Below are 19647 nucleotides of genomic sequence, written 5' to 3' on the forward strand. Positions count from 1 at the left end.
ATGACAGATGTAAAGCGACGCAGATTGGATCGTCGGGTGTTCCGGTTGGGCTTTTCAAAATAGAACTAAACTCTCTTCACAATGTGTTTTTGGTAGGAAATAATGCAGTACATTTCACTAAAAAGTCTTAGCATTAAGTGGAAAGGTCTATTTTGTTCTCATTTAAAACCTCCCACCATTTTTAATGTAATATAACGACAAGAGATGTATCATACATGGTCATGATGTGTTTTCCAGGAAATAAGTTTATTTTGAAGGTAAAATACGATTTTAGCACTGTTTTTAGATCACTTTAGGTCAGTGGAAGCAAAAAGCTTCTGTGCAGAGTTGGTCATAGTGCATTTATCCAAACGTTTTGGAGAATACGAATTATTTTCACAGTAAACTAATTACTACTTTATTTGAGATTATTTTCTGACCATTAACTTGATGGAATCAACAGCTGGCTATTCAAATCTGAGTTTAGAATTGATCTTTGAACCTACTTCTACATTATGTCTCTTAGGCGTAAAGAAAAGAAGGCATAATTAGTATATATATTTTAAAATTCCTGATCACTGTATTATTTAAGGGGTAATAAAATAAAAACATGGTATTTGATTAAAACCAACTTCCTCAAACAGTTCAATTATATTCAAATTCAGTTCAAAGTGGCTTTATTGCACAGTAAACATAGCAGCGTATGCATTTAGATTTCCAAAGCAAGCAAACAGCCTTTCAACGTTCCTCTCCAGGATGGAAAGAGTTGCCACTGGTGTCAGGGTCGTCTATTGACTTTCAAAAGACAATTCAAAGCACCTGAAGTCACTCAGGCCATTAAAGCCGTTGGTGGATTGGGGGGATTTTTAGGTTTGCAGTGGGTGATCTGCCTGAGACCTCTCGAGACAGAAGGAGAGTTGTTGGCTGGGAACTGTTGATGGTGTCAGTCGAATACAGTCGTTTAGTTTCTCTAACTGCCTCGCTATAAAACCTGCACGTTGACTCTTTAAACAGTTCTTTTACTTACTCCTGAATGATCCCTTTTTTGCAACCCGTGTGAACCAGGGTTTACAAAAATATAAAAGACATCCATTATTGGATTTTTAACGCCCTTTTTTCCAGTATTGAAGGTATTAAAGGCCACACTACTAGACATGTGTATATTTCTCCAATAATTGTTTTTCTTCAGATTTAGTTGTTTTATTTTACAGTTTGTACATTCATTTTTATTTAATGTATGTTTTACATCTTAAGCAAGTGACGAATCAAGGGCTTTAGAAGATATTAAAGAGAAGAAAGAAAGAAAAAAAATGCACCTCACCTGTCAGAAGTCAGGATCCACTGGGTTTGAGCTGGAGGTCCACAACTCACCTTCTGTTTCTTCTCTCAAGTTAAAAAGAAAAAAAACTAAATATTTGAGACATCTGCATACTGACTTTATTATATTGTATTTTATATCATTGGTGATATTTTGCCTATTATTTCATATTACTGCTTTGGAAATCAGTTTCTGATCTGTAATGCCAATAAAGCTGCCTCTGGCGCTGCCCCAAAAAATACAAGGAATAAGAATGTTACTAAGTAATAAATGGCAGGACGAATAAACGAACATGAACACTGTATTTTCTTCTTGTCTTTATTCCAGGGTATCATACAATGCTGATGGAGAAAGTGTGAAATTAATAAATGAGAGTGTAAAAATTGAGTGTGAAATTTTGCACTGGTGGAAATGTCCTCTGGGCTCACCCTGAACACAAATCTAAAGAAATATTCAAAATCGGTGAAACCATTCGGCTGAAAAATTAGTTTTTCCTATCATACAATATGTGATTTTTCATGTAGTCAAAAGGTTTAATTTGTTTACTGTTAGATACTTGCCCAAAGTATGCACATACTAGTTTTCAAGACTTTTGACTAATCAGAACAAATGTTGTGGCCATTTTCCAGACATTAATTGGGCAGAAATGTGAGACGCGTAATCAAGTTGCATCTTTGACTACATTTCCCACAACCCCACGCGGCGGATATAGCGAGCCTACGTAGCGCAGCCAGCTTCCGGGCGAAGTGTAAATGGATACATGACACAGTTGTTCGGAGGAAAGCGTCTTCTCTTCTTTTGGAAACCCCGTTAGTGTACCCAAAAACTACCGACGTGGGGTTTTGACATCGTAACGGCCGACAGTCGGGCCGCGATGGAGGCGGTTCCCCGAATGCCGATGATCTGGCTGGATCTGAAGGAGGCTGGGGAGTTCCTGTTCAGTCCGTCCGTCAAGCAGGTGAGATGGGGCGGGGTGGTGGAGGGGAATGGAGCAACAGGGCTGAGGTCGAAAGTCAACCGAACAGGGATTATGGAGGACTGGATGAACCGACGTGAGCGATCGTTAAATCCCCCTCGCCCTCCCATCGCATGTCAGGATATTTCCTAACTGGCCAGCTGGCTAAGATCTGGGAAACCTCCCCGACTACCGCAGTTCGTTTGCTAACGTTAGCTTCACTCTAACGTAATAATAATAAGCTAGCAGTTCACAAGTATTGTCAGCACTCCGGCAAAGTAGCTAACTAGTCAAATGTTACTTGTAAATACACCTATTTAGCGCGTCAAAAGGCTCAAGTTACTAAAACGACGAGCCCGGTTGCACACGGCCCAGTCAGTGTGGCGACACGGAAAATAATAAACAGTGAGCTCATTGTCACGTGCACCTGACTACAGCAGGTTCCTCAGATGTAAACCCAGGATCTCAGGACCTGGGCCAGAAACAGGAAAGACTGCGTGTCTATTTTACCTGCAAGAAAAACAGTAGTGGCTGAGTTGTACCTGTTGTGTATAGTACTTTTCTGACACAAGCAGGTGATTGAGAGCCATTGGAAACATTACATCAAAAAGTATGACATCAGTTCATAAAAGGAAGATAATAAAGTGAACACAAAAGACAAGAGGAGATGTTTTCATATTATAATGATTGTTTAGTCACAGTTGGGTTTCGTGTGTGTGTGTGTGTGTGTGTGTGTGTGTGTGTGTGTGTGTATTTGTGTATGTGTGTGAGTGAGAGTGAGAACCCTGATCATTTTCTTCCTCATGTTTAATCATTGTACAGCACTTTTCCTGGTGCCCATAAAATACCAGATCTTTGCCCTCTTGGGTTGCTGTAACTCCTCTTGCTAATACTCCTGTGAGATATTTAGCAAAGGACTGCCTACCTACATCAACACTAATTTGTTTAATAATGTTTCTTGATTATTTTATTCACAGAGCAGCACGTTTAAAAAAAGAAAAAGGTGCTAAAATAATATATTATGAAGTGTTTCATCTGCAAATGTCAAGGTGAAGTGACTCCTAACCTCAATGTTAATTTCTGATAACAGTTAGTATTGAACAGCGGTAATATTTTTGTCATATTTAAAGCTGGATCTCATTCAGGAAGAATTCAAATAAATATATAAGCGCTTCATACATTCCGCTTATCGGTTCAAACTACACCTAGATTAGCTACGGTTACGTTTGTTTACGCAAACAAAATCAAATATAGCACATATTTGACCTGTGGAATTCAGGACAAAGCCTGCCTGTATTGTTGCTGTATTATTGTGCATCTTCCCAGGATGCTTGTGACTCCTGAGTCCACGGTGTCATTATAAACAGGAGCACCAGTAAAGTACTGAGAACGACTGCAGGGATCTTCGCCTCCTGACCTGACATTAAGTAGCTTGCTCGCTTATTAAAGTGGCTCAAGGGGACAGGGGAAAGCCTTTTGCAAAGCATGCCGGGAGATCTCCGGAGCCTACAAGAGTGTTCAAACTCCCGTCTCATGCTCAGGGCAAAAAGATTAGCATATTGATGAATCAGCGACAGTTTGAAGAATGTGAACGGCTCTCCTGCATGTCAGATACTGTTGAGTGTGGTTCTATTGTTAAAGACCTCATAACATATTCATTGACTGACCAAAACCTGATTAAAAAAAAAAGCTCTAACCCACTTGTTCTTTCCTTTCAGTTCATCTTGAAGAATTATGGAGAGAATCCAGACAACTACAACGAGCAGCTGAAGAAACTGGAGACACTGCGGCAGGTGGGTTTTCTGCGTGAAACATCAGCAGACACGGCAGAATAATTTCCCATCAGGTCTCCGTTATATTCGGGTTTCCCCTTCGAAACCTGCGATGGTGAACGTAGTGAATCGAATCCAGTCGTCTCCCTCAAACTCCTGTCTGATGAGATTCATCGCTTTTAATGCAGCAAACAAGAAAAAGTCCCCACGAAACACAAGCAAACCTAAAACAGACTCACCTGCTGTAGTTACGTGAGGATGAACAGGACAAAGACATTATGGGAACCTGACAGGAAGTTGTGACTCTTGGACTAAATGTTTCTCTTGGTGATCTACCGTCAGCGCTTGATGTTTTGGTCTCATAGCTGTGTGAATAGATATTTGTTGTTGGACATAATTTTGTCCATTTCACATCAATATATTTTGGTACTATTAAGTTGTACATATGTTGTGGCGGTGAATTTTAGATTTTATCAGCAGTCGGGTAAAAAGGTATTTCTGTTTCACAGAGTGCGGTGAATGTGACGAGAGACTTCGAGGGATGCAGCACGCTGAGGAAGTACTTCGGCCAGCTGCATTACGTCCAGAGCCGAGTGCCCATGGGAACGGGCCAGGAGGCTGCCGTGCCCATCTCATGGTAGACACACACACACACACACACACACACACACACACACACACACACACACACACACACACACACACACACACACACACACCAGCTCGCTGCCTTGTATCCTCACGTGCTGGAGGAGACAAAATAACACGAACATTTTACCAACAGTTGAATCCGCAGATTGATCCCCTTGCTGTTAGGACTGTAGTTTCACATGATTTCCGCCTCCCTTTGAACAGAATGTAACTGTATTTATTTGCTGAATATTAACGATGAAAATCCACTCGTGTTGTCCTTCTCTAATGTGAACTTCCTCCTTTCATACAGCAGCATGAAGTTGATCAAGTCCACGTGTTTTACTTTAAACCTTTTCAGTTATGTGATTTCCTGAGCACAAGATTTGTAAGGTGCCGTATAACTAGTATGTCAAACATGTGTATGTATACATGCTCTACTCCCATTGTATACCCTTTTAATAAATCCTTATTTAATCTGTGTTTGTGTGCAGGACGGAAATTTTCTCTGGAAAAACGGTCACCCACGATGACATCAGCTATGAGCAAGCCTGTATCCTCTACAATCTTGGTGAGTAAAGTCATGTCGAGCACATTCTTGTTTTCAACTGGACCGGTAAACCAAACAAAACTTGCTAATTTGAACAAATTTACCGTTGCAGAATACGTTTCAGAAGACAGTTCGGATTCGGACTGTAAAAGTCTATCATTTTCTGTGTAAACTGGTTCAAATAAAATTTGTCACGCCACAAATCTAAATCCTAAAAGCAGTTTTAAGCCCTAAAAACTGTCATAAAACCAACTCAAAACATTTTTTTTTATTCATGCGATTATATCATTTCATTGCATATATTTCACATTTCCAGTGTTTATTTCTCTTTTTTTTAAATGGAACTCCTCTGCAGTGGCATTTTATCTGCTGATTTCTTTTTTTTATTAATCATTTGTTCAGTTAAACTTGTAGTGAGAGGCAACTTTTGACATCTTCAAATTGCTTTTTTTTATTCTAATCAATGGTAGAAAACTCAAATATATTCAGTTTGCTGTAATGGAAGATCAGTTATGAACGTGAAACTGAACTCAACCTATCTGTGGATTCCCACTAGGGGCCCTGCACTCCATGTTGGGAGCCATGGATAACAGGGTGTCTGAGGAGGTGAGACGTACAAACATACAAAGAACACGCACACACACGCACACACACAGTCCTGCTGACTCTCTGCTCTCCATTCAGGGGATGAAAGTGTCGTGTACGCACTTCCAGTGCTCTGCGGGGGCTTTCTCCTACCTGAGAGACCATTTCAGCCACAACTTCAGCGTGGACATGAGCCACCAGATCCTCAACCTCAACATCAACCTCATGCTGGTAGGTGACACACACGCGCACACACACACACACACACACACACACGGAAACGTGTCTCATCAACCCGTGTCTGCCTCCCAGGGACAGGCTCAGGAGTGTCTTCTGGAGAAGTCCATGTTGGACAACAGGAAGAGTTTTCTGGTCGCTCGCATCAGCGCTCAGGTCAACTTCTCACCATCAGATATGATATTGCATTTAATTCTGTCACATAATTCATGATTTAAGATATTTTTATTGTCATATGCACAGATAACAGACAGTTTCTCCGTACAATGAAAAGCTTATTTTGCTCGTCAAGGACCCAAACGTTGGAGGTTAATAGGTGGATGTGTTGCTGCAGGTGGTGGATTACTATAAAGAGGCCTGCAGGGCGCTGGAGAACTCGGAGACGGCGTCTATGCTGGGGAAGATTCAGAAAGACTGGAAGAAACTGGTCCAGATGAAGATCTACTACTTTGCTTCGATTGCACATGTGAGTCGTGTGTGTGGGTGTGTGTGTGTGTGTATGTGTGTGTGTGGTTATTTAATGCATGTATGAACGTTTCTTTGGCATTTGATTTTATGGTAACAGCGTAGTTTGTTCTCTTAACAGCTTCACATGGGGAAACAGGCCGAGGAGCAGCAGAAGTACGGAGAGCGGGTAGGACCAAATTAGGATTCTTTTTTTCAAGAGGCTGTGGCTTTGATTAGTTTTCTTTGCTGCTGATCACTGCATTGTTCCAGACTGAAGTTAACAGTCTCTCCGGGAATTTGAAAATAATGAATGCAAATTAAACCGTTCCTTGCAATACTTGGCGAGTTCTTGCAAGTAATTAAAAAATATATATATATTCGTTTCTGCAAGAAATACTCAAAGAAAGCAGAAAGTGTGGCAATTTTCCAGCAGATATGAAAGGAATTCAACCCGAACACAAATCTACAAGCCGATGGAGAAGTAAAAATCAAAGGCTCAATTCTCACCATCAGACCTCTTCGTAACAAGTGTGGGACGGACTTTTCTGTCACCTCGGGCGGCTCAAAGCAACACAGAAACACTGACAGTTTAGCTCCACTCGTCATGAAAGCTGCAGAAAATTAACTTTTGATTTTGAGTCCCAATTAGTCACGGAAATTGATCTGGTCTTATTGATGCCATCATCAATCCTCTAGATTACAAAGGACACAATTTGGAAAACAAATATGTAAAACTTTGATAGCTCTGAAACAGACAACGTTTCCTTCCTGAAATTTAAGCCGATGTTGCTTAGAAGGATGTTTCATTATTACTGGTGTTTCCACCCTTCCTAGAAAACATGCATTTTACAGACATCACAACCAACGCCGTTGACATCTTTCCAGCAACGTGTACTTAGATTATTCGCAACACACATCCGTCATTTGGCATGTTTGTAATCGGTTCTGGAAAACTTATTTTCAGCTAGTTTTACTGTCTTTCCCTCTCGCTAAATGTCTTGACGTTTCCTCCGTCTTACTCCAGTTTTCCGCTCCCCTGCGTCGCCCTTCTGTCGCTTAACTGAATGTTCTGTTCCCATCAGCTGGCGTACCTGCAGAGCTCCCTGGACAAACTCTCGGAGGCCATCAAGCTGGCCAAGGTAGACTGACACAGCAACACACGATGCGATGATTTCAGTGTCACCGTGATACCGCCTTTTAGTTCTGTAAATCAATGTGAACGAACACTGTGCTTTTCTTGGTCCAACCAGGGGCAACCTGACAGCGTGCAGGACGCCTTGAGATTCACCATGGATGTTATCGGGGGAAAGTGAGCAATACATCTTGTGTAACTTGTCATGTTTTTGTTATTCACCTGTAGTTTCCCTGGTGTCTCACTTTAGATCAAAAACCCATAGAAATATAGTTGTGGTTAGAATGTCGTCTCCTGTCACCCACAGATTTAATTCAGCCAAAAAGGACAATGACTTCATCTATCACGAGACGGTTCCTTCTCTGGAGACTCTGGCCTCAGTCAAAGGTAACAGGAAGAAGCGATGTGAACAGTCTGTTGGATTTGTTTAACTGGGTGTGCTCTTGGTTGTGTGCAACAATGTGACTCAGCAGATTTCACTAGTTTGATAATCTTGGACATATTACATTTTTATTATGTTATAGATTACAAAGTGATTTTTAAGTTTTTTTTAGTTTTGTTGAGTTTGGTGGAAACTCAAATTAGTGAGTTAATCACTTTGGTAGCAAGTTTTAAATCTTGTAGTATTTTATTCTGGATTTGACATTATATTGCTTAAATTGTAGGATAAAAAAATAATATTATCTGTGTCTATCTATCTATGTCTTAAGAAGCTGGATGATTAAAGTACTTTTTGCGATTTGGGGCTTCAACTAACGTTTATTTTCATCAAATATTTATGTGATTTAAATTAGTTTGGTCCATAAAACGTTGTGACAATTGGCGATCGATATTTCCCAAAGCCCACGTTGACATGTTCTGATGTATTCAGTATATTCTGATAACGAAGATGACGAAGGAGACCAGCATATATTCATAATGAACCAGTTGGAACCAATATTTCAGATTTTTGTACTGCCTTTTATCTACAGAGGCTGGAGCTGTTCTGCTGTTGATTTTGATCCCTCGTGTTCTGTTGATCGGTTCTATTTAAAGTGTGTGTTGCTGTGCCAGTAAAACCAGCTGCTCCGTGTCCTTCCAAGGTGCCCCACTGGTGAAAGCTCTGCCAGTCAACCCCACGGACCCCAGTGTCACTGGACCAGACCTGTTTGCCAAGTTGGTGCCAATGGCCGCTCATGAAGCCTCGTCTCTGTACAGGTTGGCGCCTCCGGTGGATGCTAAAAGTATTAGACGGGTGAAGAAGAGCGAGTTTAGTTTACTGATGTTTTTTTTTTTTGTTTTCCAGTGAGGAGAAGGCCAAGCTGCTGAGGGACATCATGGTCAGGATTGAGAGCAAGAACGAAACACTAGAGTGAGTGTGAGTGTGAGTGTGTGTGTGTGTGTGTGGAGCTTTTATGCAAAAAAAAACCTGATCTAAAATGTGTAGGGCTGCTCCTAATAGTTCGAAGCATCATTCATAACTTTGTCATTTGAAATTCTAAATCAACTTGTGAATGCTTAAAAAAAAAAAAGATGTTCATGTCTGGTAATTCTGCACAGTTGCAGATAAAGATAAGGCTACACTAATACTATTAGCTTCACTCTATATTTGTCTACATTTAGATCTTCATTTCCTTTCAGTTTACACAGACGAGTTAAAATCACTAAAACACGTTTACACACATTTAATCTGACAACTCACTTTATTCAAATAGAGGATTTTGCTCAAGGAAGTCAAACAAATATAACAGACCTTCGAAACATCAGTTGAAAACCTCAATAGAAACAGGATTATTATTTTTTTGTGTTTTCTAACCAGACAGTTCATGGACTCTCTGGGCTTGGAGCCGGAGTCGGTGGACAACCTGGACATGTACAGCCACATCCCCCCGGTGCTGATGGAGAAGTGTGCTGCTCTCAGTGTCCGACCCGACACCGTTAAGAGTCTCATCCAGTCAATGCAGGGTCAGTGAAGACACAGACACACACACACACACACACACACACACACACACACACACACACACACACACACACACACACACTTAGACGTAACTAAAACAACAGGTCATCATTTGTGATCTAATCGTCTCTTTGTTTATGTGTTCTCTGCAGCTTCAGAGTAAATAACGCCCGTCACATTTCCTTGCCTTTGCAGGTCTCTCTGGCGTCTTCACCGACGTGGAGTCTTCGCTGAAGGAGATAAGAGATGTCTTCGAGGCGGACGAGGCCGGGAGGCGAGCCCTCCAGGAGGTGGGCGACCTCGCAGCGGGCGAGGTGCACCCGGCAGGGCAGGCCCAGGCTCTGGCTGAGATCCGCCGGGACCTGGAGAAGTACATGGAGGCCCACGAGAAAGCCAGCTTTACCAACACGGAGCTCCACCGGGCCATGCACCTGCACATCAGCAACCTGCGTCTGCTGGGGGGGCCACTGGAGAGCCTGAAAGAGGCCCTGCCCCGGCCCCAGCTCAGCGAAGGTGAGGCTGTGTGTACTTTCGAAGGGTTTAGCGCAGTGTGTTCATGGTTATCCAAATTAGTTGAATGAAGGTTTGATGAAAGTTGTTTTCTGCTCTATAAGAATCCTTCACGTTCTCATTTATCAGTGTAAAGCACAAAGATAACAAAAGGGCTCTGAGGGCTGAAAAACATTAACAGTAAACAGTAGGGCTGAAAAGGTTTCGGATGTTTGTTTGGTTTACTTTGTTTTTGTGGGTTTTGCATGAACATACTATTGCATCATAAGAGCAATTATAAAAAGTAGAAAGATATATTTTCTTTTGACACAGATGTTGTAAAAAGTGCAAATTGACGAATAGGTTTCAGATGTTTAAAACTGTAAAGGGAAGCCTTGTTTTGTGAAACATTTGTAACTAATCTTGAGTACGAAGGTAAAGATTTTCGTAAAAACTCAACATAAGTAAGAAAAAAAACTTTATTTATGTAGCACCTTTCAAAACCCAGTTACAAAGATGAGATTTAAAATGCTGAACAGGCGTATCGGACGCCTTCGCCATGTTTGAATAGTGTAATGTAACTCTGTGTGTGTGTGTGCGTGCGTGCAGAGGAAGTAGCAGGGCTGCAGTGTATGAAGCGGATCCTGGGGAAGGTGCAGGAAATGAGGGAACAGAGAAGCTCTTTGGAGAAACAACTTCGCGACCTAATCCAGCAGGACGACATCACCTCCACCCTCGTCACCACAGAAAGGGCAGACGTGAGGGTACGTGGCGGCCGCCGACTCCACAAAGTCACTGCAGATTCTAACTTAAAGGAAGAATCTGCAAGCTGCAATTGCACCAGAGGCCACTGGGTTTCGTGTCAACTCGTGGCTGAAGTCTAGTATTAAAACATGACACTTTGAGACTAACTAACCTGTGTCCTTTCAGCGTATATTTGAGGAGCAGCTGAAGAAGTACGAGCAGGTGAAGGTGTACATCGACCAGAACCTGGCAGCTCAGGAGAACATCCTGAAGGCCCTGACAGAGGCCAACGTCCAGTACGCCTCGGTCCGCAAGGGGCTGATCCAGACGGAGCAGCAGTGGAACGGCACCGTCCAGGGACTGGTGGGCTCGTACGAAGCCTACGAGGACCTGATGAAGAAGTCGCAGGAGGGGAAGGAGTTCTACGACGACCTGGAGGCCAAAGCGTCACGTCTGCTGGAGAGGGCGCAGACCCTATGTGAGACCAGGGCCGAGGAGAGGAAGCCCGCCTTGGAAAAGTGAGCCACACATTTAAAAACAATACGGTTGTAATAGCAGGAAAGAGGCTCTTAAAGGTTTAGAAATCTGAAATACAGGAAATCTGTTTTTTGAGTTGTGGTGGATTATTCTCACAATGATGATCTGGTTTGTACTGTTAGTCATTCATGTTTTTTTTTCTGCCTGCTGCTAACTTCCACTCTACTTTCTATTGTAAATGTGATCTCTTGCTGGGAACCTCATTTCTTTAAAATTAGTTGCGCCGATCACCAAGTCAAGACGTTAGAATAAAGTTACTCTGAGGAACTTTTAATACTATAACCTACAGCCGTAAACGAGACCATCAGAGAGAAGAACTTCTATTTAAAAACCCTGATTTTCCCGTTGTACCCCTGTTGTTTGTCTCCTCCCCAGAGAGACCCAGCAGAAGCCTCCAGCACGACCAACGGCAGCCAAGCCCTCCCTGAAGCCAAAGGCTTCGGATGTCGACTCGGCCTGCTCCAGTCTGGATGATCCAGAGTTGGCCCAGCTTAGTGCAGCCATCTTGGCCTTGGGGGGTGACCTCCCCGAAGAGCTCCGCAGCCTCCCCCCTGACATTTCCTCTTTTCCCGCCTCCGGGGCTCATCAACCCGGTCCTGAAGTCTTCATCCCCCACGCCGCTAACCTCGGCGGCAGCAGCTCTCTGCCTTGGCCTGGCGCTCCAGCTGCCGGTCTTGCTCGCTTCCCCGCCAACCTGCCTCCTCCCGAGCTCCTGGCCCGGATCGCTCACTTTCCGACTTCTGGGCCTCAAGCAACACATGGACCTCTGCCACGCGGACCCCTCCCTCAGATGACTGCACAGATGCCTCCACAATTGCCAAACCAGGCAGCTGTGTCGGGTTATATGCCTCAAGCCCCCCAACCTGCCCTCGTAGCGCCGACTCCAATCCGGCCCTCTACCACCACCGGGGATAGCATCCAGGCCCCTATCCCCAGCTACGCCCCCACGCCACAACACCACCCTGTCCTGCCTGCAGCCTCTATGGGCTACACTGTTCCCCCACAGATGGGGGCCTACCCCCAGTTTATGCCCCAACCAGGAATGCCCGTTCAAGGGCCACCACCCCAACAACAGCAGCAGAAACAGCCGTACCCTCAGCCCATCGGGCATCCAATGCCTCAGGGGTACCAGCCTGGGCCAAGGGCTATTCCTGGCCCTCACCCTCATCTCCAGGCTCCGCAAGGCTACCTTCATGGATACATGCCCCCTCAGCCTGGCGTTCCTACCCATTACCAGCAGGCGTTCCCGGGTCAGCTGCAGCCACATCAACAAAATGGCTATCAGCCCCAGCTGCCACAAGGCTACCAGACTCCACCAGGCTATGTACCCCAGCATCACCCTCAGATGATGCCAGGCTCCATGCAAAGGCCCCCTCAGGGCCACATGCCTCCTCAGTCTGTACATCCACACCTACCCCCAACTTCTCAGCCAGCACCTCAAGTGTCTCAGCCCTACCTGCCCCACCCCCACCAACAGATGCCCCCTGGACTCCCTCACCAACACATGTTGCCACAACAGCAACACATCTCGATGCCCCCTCATGCCCAGCAGATTCCGCCCCACCCAGAGATGCAGATGCCCGGTGGACCCAGAGCACAAATGCCCCCAACAAGTCAACCGATGCCGCCAGTCTCGCAGAACTACATGCCCCCTACAAATCAGCCCATTCACCCTACCCTGCGGCCTCAGATGCCTCCAGCTTCGCAAGGTCACATGGCCCCCGGTCCTCAGGTCCACCTGCCCAGGGGCCATATGCCACAGATGCCTCCCAGTGCACTACTCCCTCAACATCACCCCCACCCCGGACAGCCTCCTATACCAAACATGCCCCAACAGCCCATGCAAATGCCCAACCAGCCCCAGCCCCCTCATTCTGGGGGAGTGTGCTACCCCGGAACGGCTCCAATGATGCCTCAGCAGCCTCTGGCTCCGCAGCCTGCAGCTCCCCAACAACCTCAGGCTCCTCTTTCCATGACCCACCCGCTGCCTCCCACTATATACCCTTCGGCTCTAGGAGCTAATGTGCCTCCGAGTGCTCCACAGCAGCCCACCGCCATGGGCCCACATGGTCCACACGTTGTCCCTGCACAGCACATGATCCAGCCTACTCCTGCAGGTCCTTCAGCAGCTCCCCCACCCAATGCTGTCCCTCCTTCCCCTTCGCCTTCCCCCTCACCATCTCCCTCCCCAGGTCCTACCTCTCTGAGTCTGAACCCCCAGCAGAGACTCCCGCCAGCCCCCGCCCCTGGAGGCGCAGCTCCACCCTCTCTTCCCTCTCCCTCCCCCGTCTCTCCCTCCACGTCGTTGTTTCAGCGCCAGAACTCAAGCACAGATGACCTCCTCTCTTCGAGCCCCGAGAGCCAACCAGGAGGCCCCAAGGCTCCCACCAATGTCCTCCAACCCACCAAAGCTGACCCGCAGGATGGGGAGCGTCGCAAGAAGAGCTCCCAGGGAGTTCTGCTGATCCAGGGCGACCCCTACCAAACGCCAGAGCGCGTCTCCCGTCTTCACGGGGAACTGGAGCGTTACAGATCCCAGGTGGATTCTCTGGAGCACCCCTCGGAGAACGAGGGTGGCCTGTCGGTGCTGGACGCCCGCTGGAAAGAGCTCCAGGACCAGCAGGAGAGGGACGCCCGCCAGCTGTCTATCGCCATCGCCCGCTGCTACACCATGAAGAACCGCCACCAGGACGTCATGCCCTATGACCTCAACCGCGTGGTGCTGCAATCGGGCAAAGACGACTACATCAACGCCAGCTGCGTGGAGGACTTGTCGCCGTACTGCCCACGCCTTATTGCCACGCAGGCTCCGCTCACCGGCACAGCGGCGGACTTCTGGCTGATGGTGTATGAGCAGAAGGTGTCCCTGATAGTCATGCTGGTTTCAGAGCAGGAGCTGGAAAAGGTAGTTAGTTTAGTCTGCAATGGGATCAAACACCAGAACATTTAAATGTATTTACAGTATTTAACTTTTCTCAATTTTATTAATAAAGATTTTTTTTTTTTTTTTTTTTTTTTATTGTGTAGTTTCCTTGCCCCGTTGTAGATCATTTTATTTATTTATTTATTTATTTATATATATATATATATATATATATATATATATATATATATATATATATATATATATATATACTAAACAGCCAATGAGAAAATAATTTCACCCAAGTGTCCATTTCATAGCTGTTTTAGAGCTTTCAAAATTGCTTTAATGAAACCAACTTAATAATAATAATTATTACCTATTGACAATGTTTTAGAATTGCATTTAGGTTTGTGTAGCTCTATTGTAAACGTATAGATATTCAGCTTGTGTAAAAAGGACACGTTCTGTGTTTTTAAATGAAACACTAAAGAAGCCCCCTGTAAGTGTCCTCATTCGTCCCCTATCCCGTTGTGGCCCTCTGCGTGTTTTAAACGCTGTCTCCTCCTCCGTCTTCCCCAGGGAAAGGTTGCACGCTACTTCCCCACGGAGCGCGGCCAGCAGCTCGCTCAGGGACCAATCACGCTCTGCCTCTCCACACAGAAGACGACGCCCACGCACACGGAGCGCATGATCAGCCTGCAGTACCGCGACCAGAGCCTGAAGCGCACCGTCGTCCACCTCCAGTTCACCGCCTGGCCGGAGCTGTAGGAGATTAATTATTTTAGTTTATGAAGAAAAATACACCTGGCTCTGATCACCTTTTTATTCATTTTATTTATATTTCTCATCAGGGGTCTTCCCGTCAGCAAGAGCAACCTGCAGCGATTCATCCAGGAGGTTCATGGACACTACCTCCACCAGAGGCCCTTACACACACCTGTCGTGGTGCACTGCAGGTGTGTGTGTGTGTGCGTGTGCGTGTGCGTGTGTGTGTGTGTGTGTCACGGTGTGTTGAAATATATCTCGGTATATATTCTAGATAGCCAAATGATGCTTTAGGCTTTGTAATGTAATAAAAACATTGTTATATTTGTTGAAATTCTCCTTTACACCCGGACAGCAACCAATAAATCAAATGCTATTCAATTTAAAAAGTGCTCTGGCAAACAACATAAGGCAGATATTAAAATGTGGCACAAATTTATGAAGATATTATAAGCCTTTATTGATCCACAGAGGGAGGATGTGGTTGCTGCAGCAGCACAAGGACAGAAATAAATACAGATAAATAGAGAAAGCAAAAAATAAATAATAAGAGGGGCGTGATGTTAAAAAGTAAGTAGAAACTATTGAAGCCAGAAATGCAGGACTGAAGTGGTGTGATCAGTAGAAGTAACTTATTATATCCTAAATAAAACTGGTAAACAAATCCTGCATCAATGTTTTTCGGTTATAAACAATACATAATTGGATTTCGGTGAGAAAAGAGAGGATAAATAATCACCTGTGCTCTCGCCTGTCTCAGCTCGGGCGTGGGACGGACCGGCGTCTTCTGTCTGCTGTACGCCGCGCTGCAGGAGCTGGAGGCGGGAAACGGGATCCCGGACCTTCCTCTGCTGGTGAAGAAGATGAGACAACAGAGGAAGAACATGCTGCAGGAGAAGGTCAGACGCACTGCAGGAGCTTCACCGTTTGATTCACGTCAGAGGTTGATAGCTGGTAGCTTGTCATAGTTTTTTATTTCAAGTCAAACCGAGATTTATTTTTTAGTTTCGAGGGTATGCGAGATCGTCACCGCTTTGGTTCACTTTGTAAAAAGGAAAAAGCTCGACTTTGTGATTTGTGCTGCGGATACAGGTGCATTGCTGGCGGTAAATCCCTATAAAACCCACCAAGCGCTGTAAAAAACAGCAGGATGCACAAACATTAACTGCTCGAAACGAGTGAATAGATTGTCAGATATACATTTTTATTTATATAAAATGTAAATATTCTCCTTTTGCGTCTCCAGCTGCACCTGAAGTTCTGCTATGAGGCCGTGTTGAAGCACGCCGAGCTGGTCCTCCAGAGACACGGCATCACCACCACCGCCGCCTGCAGCAAGAACACCAGCGCCGCCGCCGCGAAGGTGAGACAGCCGCTCAGAACGTTCAGCTGCATGGATTACAGATGACCATTAGGTTTTAAAGTGATATGTAGGGCTACAACTAACGAGAATGTTCATAATCAGTCTGTAAATGATGTTTTCTGTTAATTCAATTAATTGTTTTTATCCATAAAATGTAATAATTTTGAAATATAGCACATAATCTGATATATTATGTCCCATCAACAGTCTAAAATATTTATAATATTTAAAAAAAAGTATGTATAAAAGACTGATGTCTGAACACACCAAATTACCTTTTTGTATTTAAAATGTCTGTCACAAAGGAGGAGAGCTGCATTTCTGATCCTCTGGTAAACTCTTTTGAATCGTCTTCTGTTCTCTGATCTTACATTTCTCCCACCTGATTGCTCCGAAGGAGTTCTACGAGTTACTCTTTTTTTTTCTTCCCTGCAGCGGCTATTAGTGAGAGGCACTTTATTTTCTCCGTGTGGCATTTCATCCGAACCTTCATCTCTTTTCTCCGCAGCCTTACTCGAGACAGGAGTCCCAGCAGGACATCGTCCTCGGCGGCGACATGCCCATCAGCTCCATCCAAGCCACCATCGCCAAGCTCAGCATCCGGCCGCCGAGCGCAACAGACCCCGCCATGGAGGCGGCCTTCGGCCTGGAGGGTCCGGTCGACGCCGTCCTGCCCGGCCTCGACTCGCTGGGTGACGTCCAGCCGCTCCAGGAAGCCTTCCCCCCCACAGTCCCCCGGCCGCCCTCCTCTTTCAGCCCGCCGCTCTCCTCCCCTACCCACTCTCCGACGCCGCCCAACGGTCTGGACGCTGCCTCCCCCTCCCCGCCGACGGCGGCCGACCCCCAGGCGGTCCCGGAGGCCGTGCCCGGCGACAGCCCGCCTCCCGCCCCGGCACCGTCGTCCCTGGAGCTGCTGGCCGCGCTGACGCCCGAGGCCTTCTCCATGGAGGGAGGCGGCAAGGGCAAGCAGCGGGTCACCAAGCAGAGCTTCCTGCAGCCGGCTGAGGGTCGGGGTCTCCACGGGACTCGGGGGGAGGAAGGCGACGACCCGCTCAGCAGCCTGGACCCGCTCTGGAGCCTCGGCAAGCGCTGAGACAGCCGGCTGTCTTTCTCCCGCTTCACCAGCAGGCGGCGGCCTGCAGCTCCTTCTAATCCCGCTTTTCAGAAGAAACACTAGAAATAAACCTGCTGAATCCCGACAGTGAGAGACATTTTAGCGGCGTGTATTACCAAGACGTGCCTGGTGGCAGCGATCGGGGTTCAGTTTTAGAGTTTGCTCTGGCCGGGGGTGTGATACCTGAGACACAGACACACACACACACTCACACTCTTCTCCTTCACTGGTGGCTTCTGGGACCAGATCGCTATGCACTCGTCTGTAGTCCTTCGTTCTTTGCTGCTTTTTCTTTCCATGTCTGGATGTTCTCCACTACACAGCACCAGAAAAAAATTCCCAGCATGCACTCCACTTTCCTAGGCCCCTCCCATCCTTCCCTTTTTCCACAGGGTGTGATGGTGTTCGGCTGCTGGCCTGTGATCGTTTTGTTGACTGGAATACTGGACGCTTGGAGTTGCAGGCCAGAGGAGCTGTGGGCTTTTTGTTTAAGGACACAAAATGCAGTGTGGTTCAGTCGTCACGGTAAAACAGGAGCAGCACACATAATCAGCACGTCCTAACCAAGTTGATTCATTTTTCTGCTTCTGTAACACTGTAAATATCTTAAATAAAGTTAAAATATTCCAAAAGTCCTTCTGGTAAACTTTCACTAATCGTTCATTATTGTAAAAATAAAATCCAGTAGACAGACAACTGTTTGTGGTATCGAAGCCTCTTTATTTGAAAATTAGTACAAAGTATTGCGCTGTGTGTGTGTGTGTGTGTGTGTGTGTGTGTGTGTGTGTGTGTGTGTGTGTGTGTGTGTGTGTGTTACGAAATGGTAACTAAGTTACCTGCACTATTGCAGCCTGTGTAGATCGTAGCCAATAAGGAGCGGACCTCTGGATTTAAAGACCTTCGTTTCTTTTTCTGGCCGTGCAGAACAGTGAGAAATGAAATGACTCACAATCTGATTTCTACGCATTCAGCCGGCTGAGGCTCCGATGTGAACCGCACAGCGATAAACATCTGCCGTTATAGTGAGGATGCAACCCCAATCTGATATTTTAACCATTCACCAAACCATTCAGAAGACGCTAAGATTCAAATGAAATGGCCACAGCAACCTTCCCTCCCTCTTTTCAAATGGAATAGTTGGACATCGTGAGGAATATATGTATTCGCTTTCTGGCGCAGAGCTGGAAGAGAAGATCGATACCGCTCTCGTATCGGTCCGTTAACGTAGGTCACAGCCGAGAGGAAAAGCTAAACCACCTAAAGGAATCTAATTCACATGTTTAAGCCCGACAAAAAACAGTTGGTGTAAAAACGATTCAGTTTTTTGTAAAGATTAAAGACCCCCCCCCCCCCCCAAGCGTAATTATTAAACAGAGGTATCGATCGTCTCTTTACGGCCAGTGAGCGAATAATCTTCACCAAAACGTCCCAACTTCAGCTTTTAAATCAAATTCACATTGCAAGAAAAACAAGTAACAAAAACCTAGACTAGACCTGTCTCATCTCTAAAGTGTTCAAAACTACTATTATACTTTGCAGGTGTGAACCTAGTCAACGAGCGGCGGAGAGGGTTAGTAGTGCATTGGATTGAGATACTGGGAAAGATATTTAGTCGCTGTATGTTTTACGGATTTGTTCGTCACGACATTCAGTCGACGCAGATACAGTAGATGACAGATGTTCAGGAGGAAATACATTCTGTGTGGTGTTCAGGGACACGTTAAACCTGAAGTGTTACATTCTTTCAGCAGGTATTGAGGGTCAAAGGTTAAACGCCAAACAAGGGATCAAATGTCCCACAACTGACTGTTAGTTTTATTACTTTAAAAACAGATTTCCGTAGCAATTAGTCACCATTTCATCTCTTAACTAACCATGAATGCAGAAACGATTAATGAGCAAATGAGACGAATCGTATCGGTTGTAAAACCTCAGAGGCTTTTTCCTAAACTTCTGAGTTTCAATGTAAAGCTGAGGGAGCTTCTTAACCCCCTGCAGATTTAAATTATGCAGCCGCCAAATAAAATTGTAAACCAACTAAATAGAATCTGCACGATGTTCCTGTGCAACATTTTAATAAATCAAAACATTTCCACAAGCATCTCATGAGTTGTTCCGATACCTGTATTTGGAGGATCTTGGAATTATCAGTTTTAATTATGTATCTTAAGATGCTGAGCACAAATGTTACAAGATTACGTTTGGACTTTTACATCACGCTT

General features: G+C 45.4%; 1 protein-coding gene across 1 annotated transcript; it reads left to right on the forward strand.

The window, feature by feature from the left end:
- Positions 1–2171: 2171 nt before the first annotated feature.
- ptpn23a (protein tyrosine phosphatase, non-receptor type 23, a) lies at positions 2172–18121 on the forward strand (the record flags this gene model as incomplete). Its single annotated transcript, XM_079227643.1, has 24 exons — positions 2172–2255; positions 3971–4045; positions 4534–4661; positions 5149–5225; positions 5761–5810; positions 5889–6020; positions 6102–6182; positions 6361–6492; positions 6613–6660; positions 7556–7612; positions 7724–7782; positions 7913–7992; positions 8688–8802; positions 8891–8956; positions 9404–9549; positions 9743–10060; positions 10646–10800; positions 10967–11298; positions 11693–14222; positions 14763–14947; positions 15035–15139; positions 15709–15847; positions 16195–16311; positions 16820–18121. The coding sequence occupies 24 exons, from the start codon at positions 2172–2174 to the stop codon at positions 17402–17404; spliced, it is 5796 nt and encodes a 1931-aa protein (XP_079083769.1). The 3' UTR covers positions 17405–18121.
- Positions 18122–19647: the final 1526 nt, after the last annotated feature.

The sequence above is a fragment of the Taurulus bubalis genome (genome assembly GCF_910589615.1).
Source record: "Taurulus bubalis genome assembly, chromosome: 12".
Classification (NCBI taxonomy): domain Eukaryota; kingdom Metazoa; phylum Chordata; class Actinopteri; order Perciformes; family Cottidae; genus Taurulus; species Taurulus bubalis.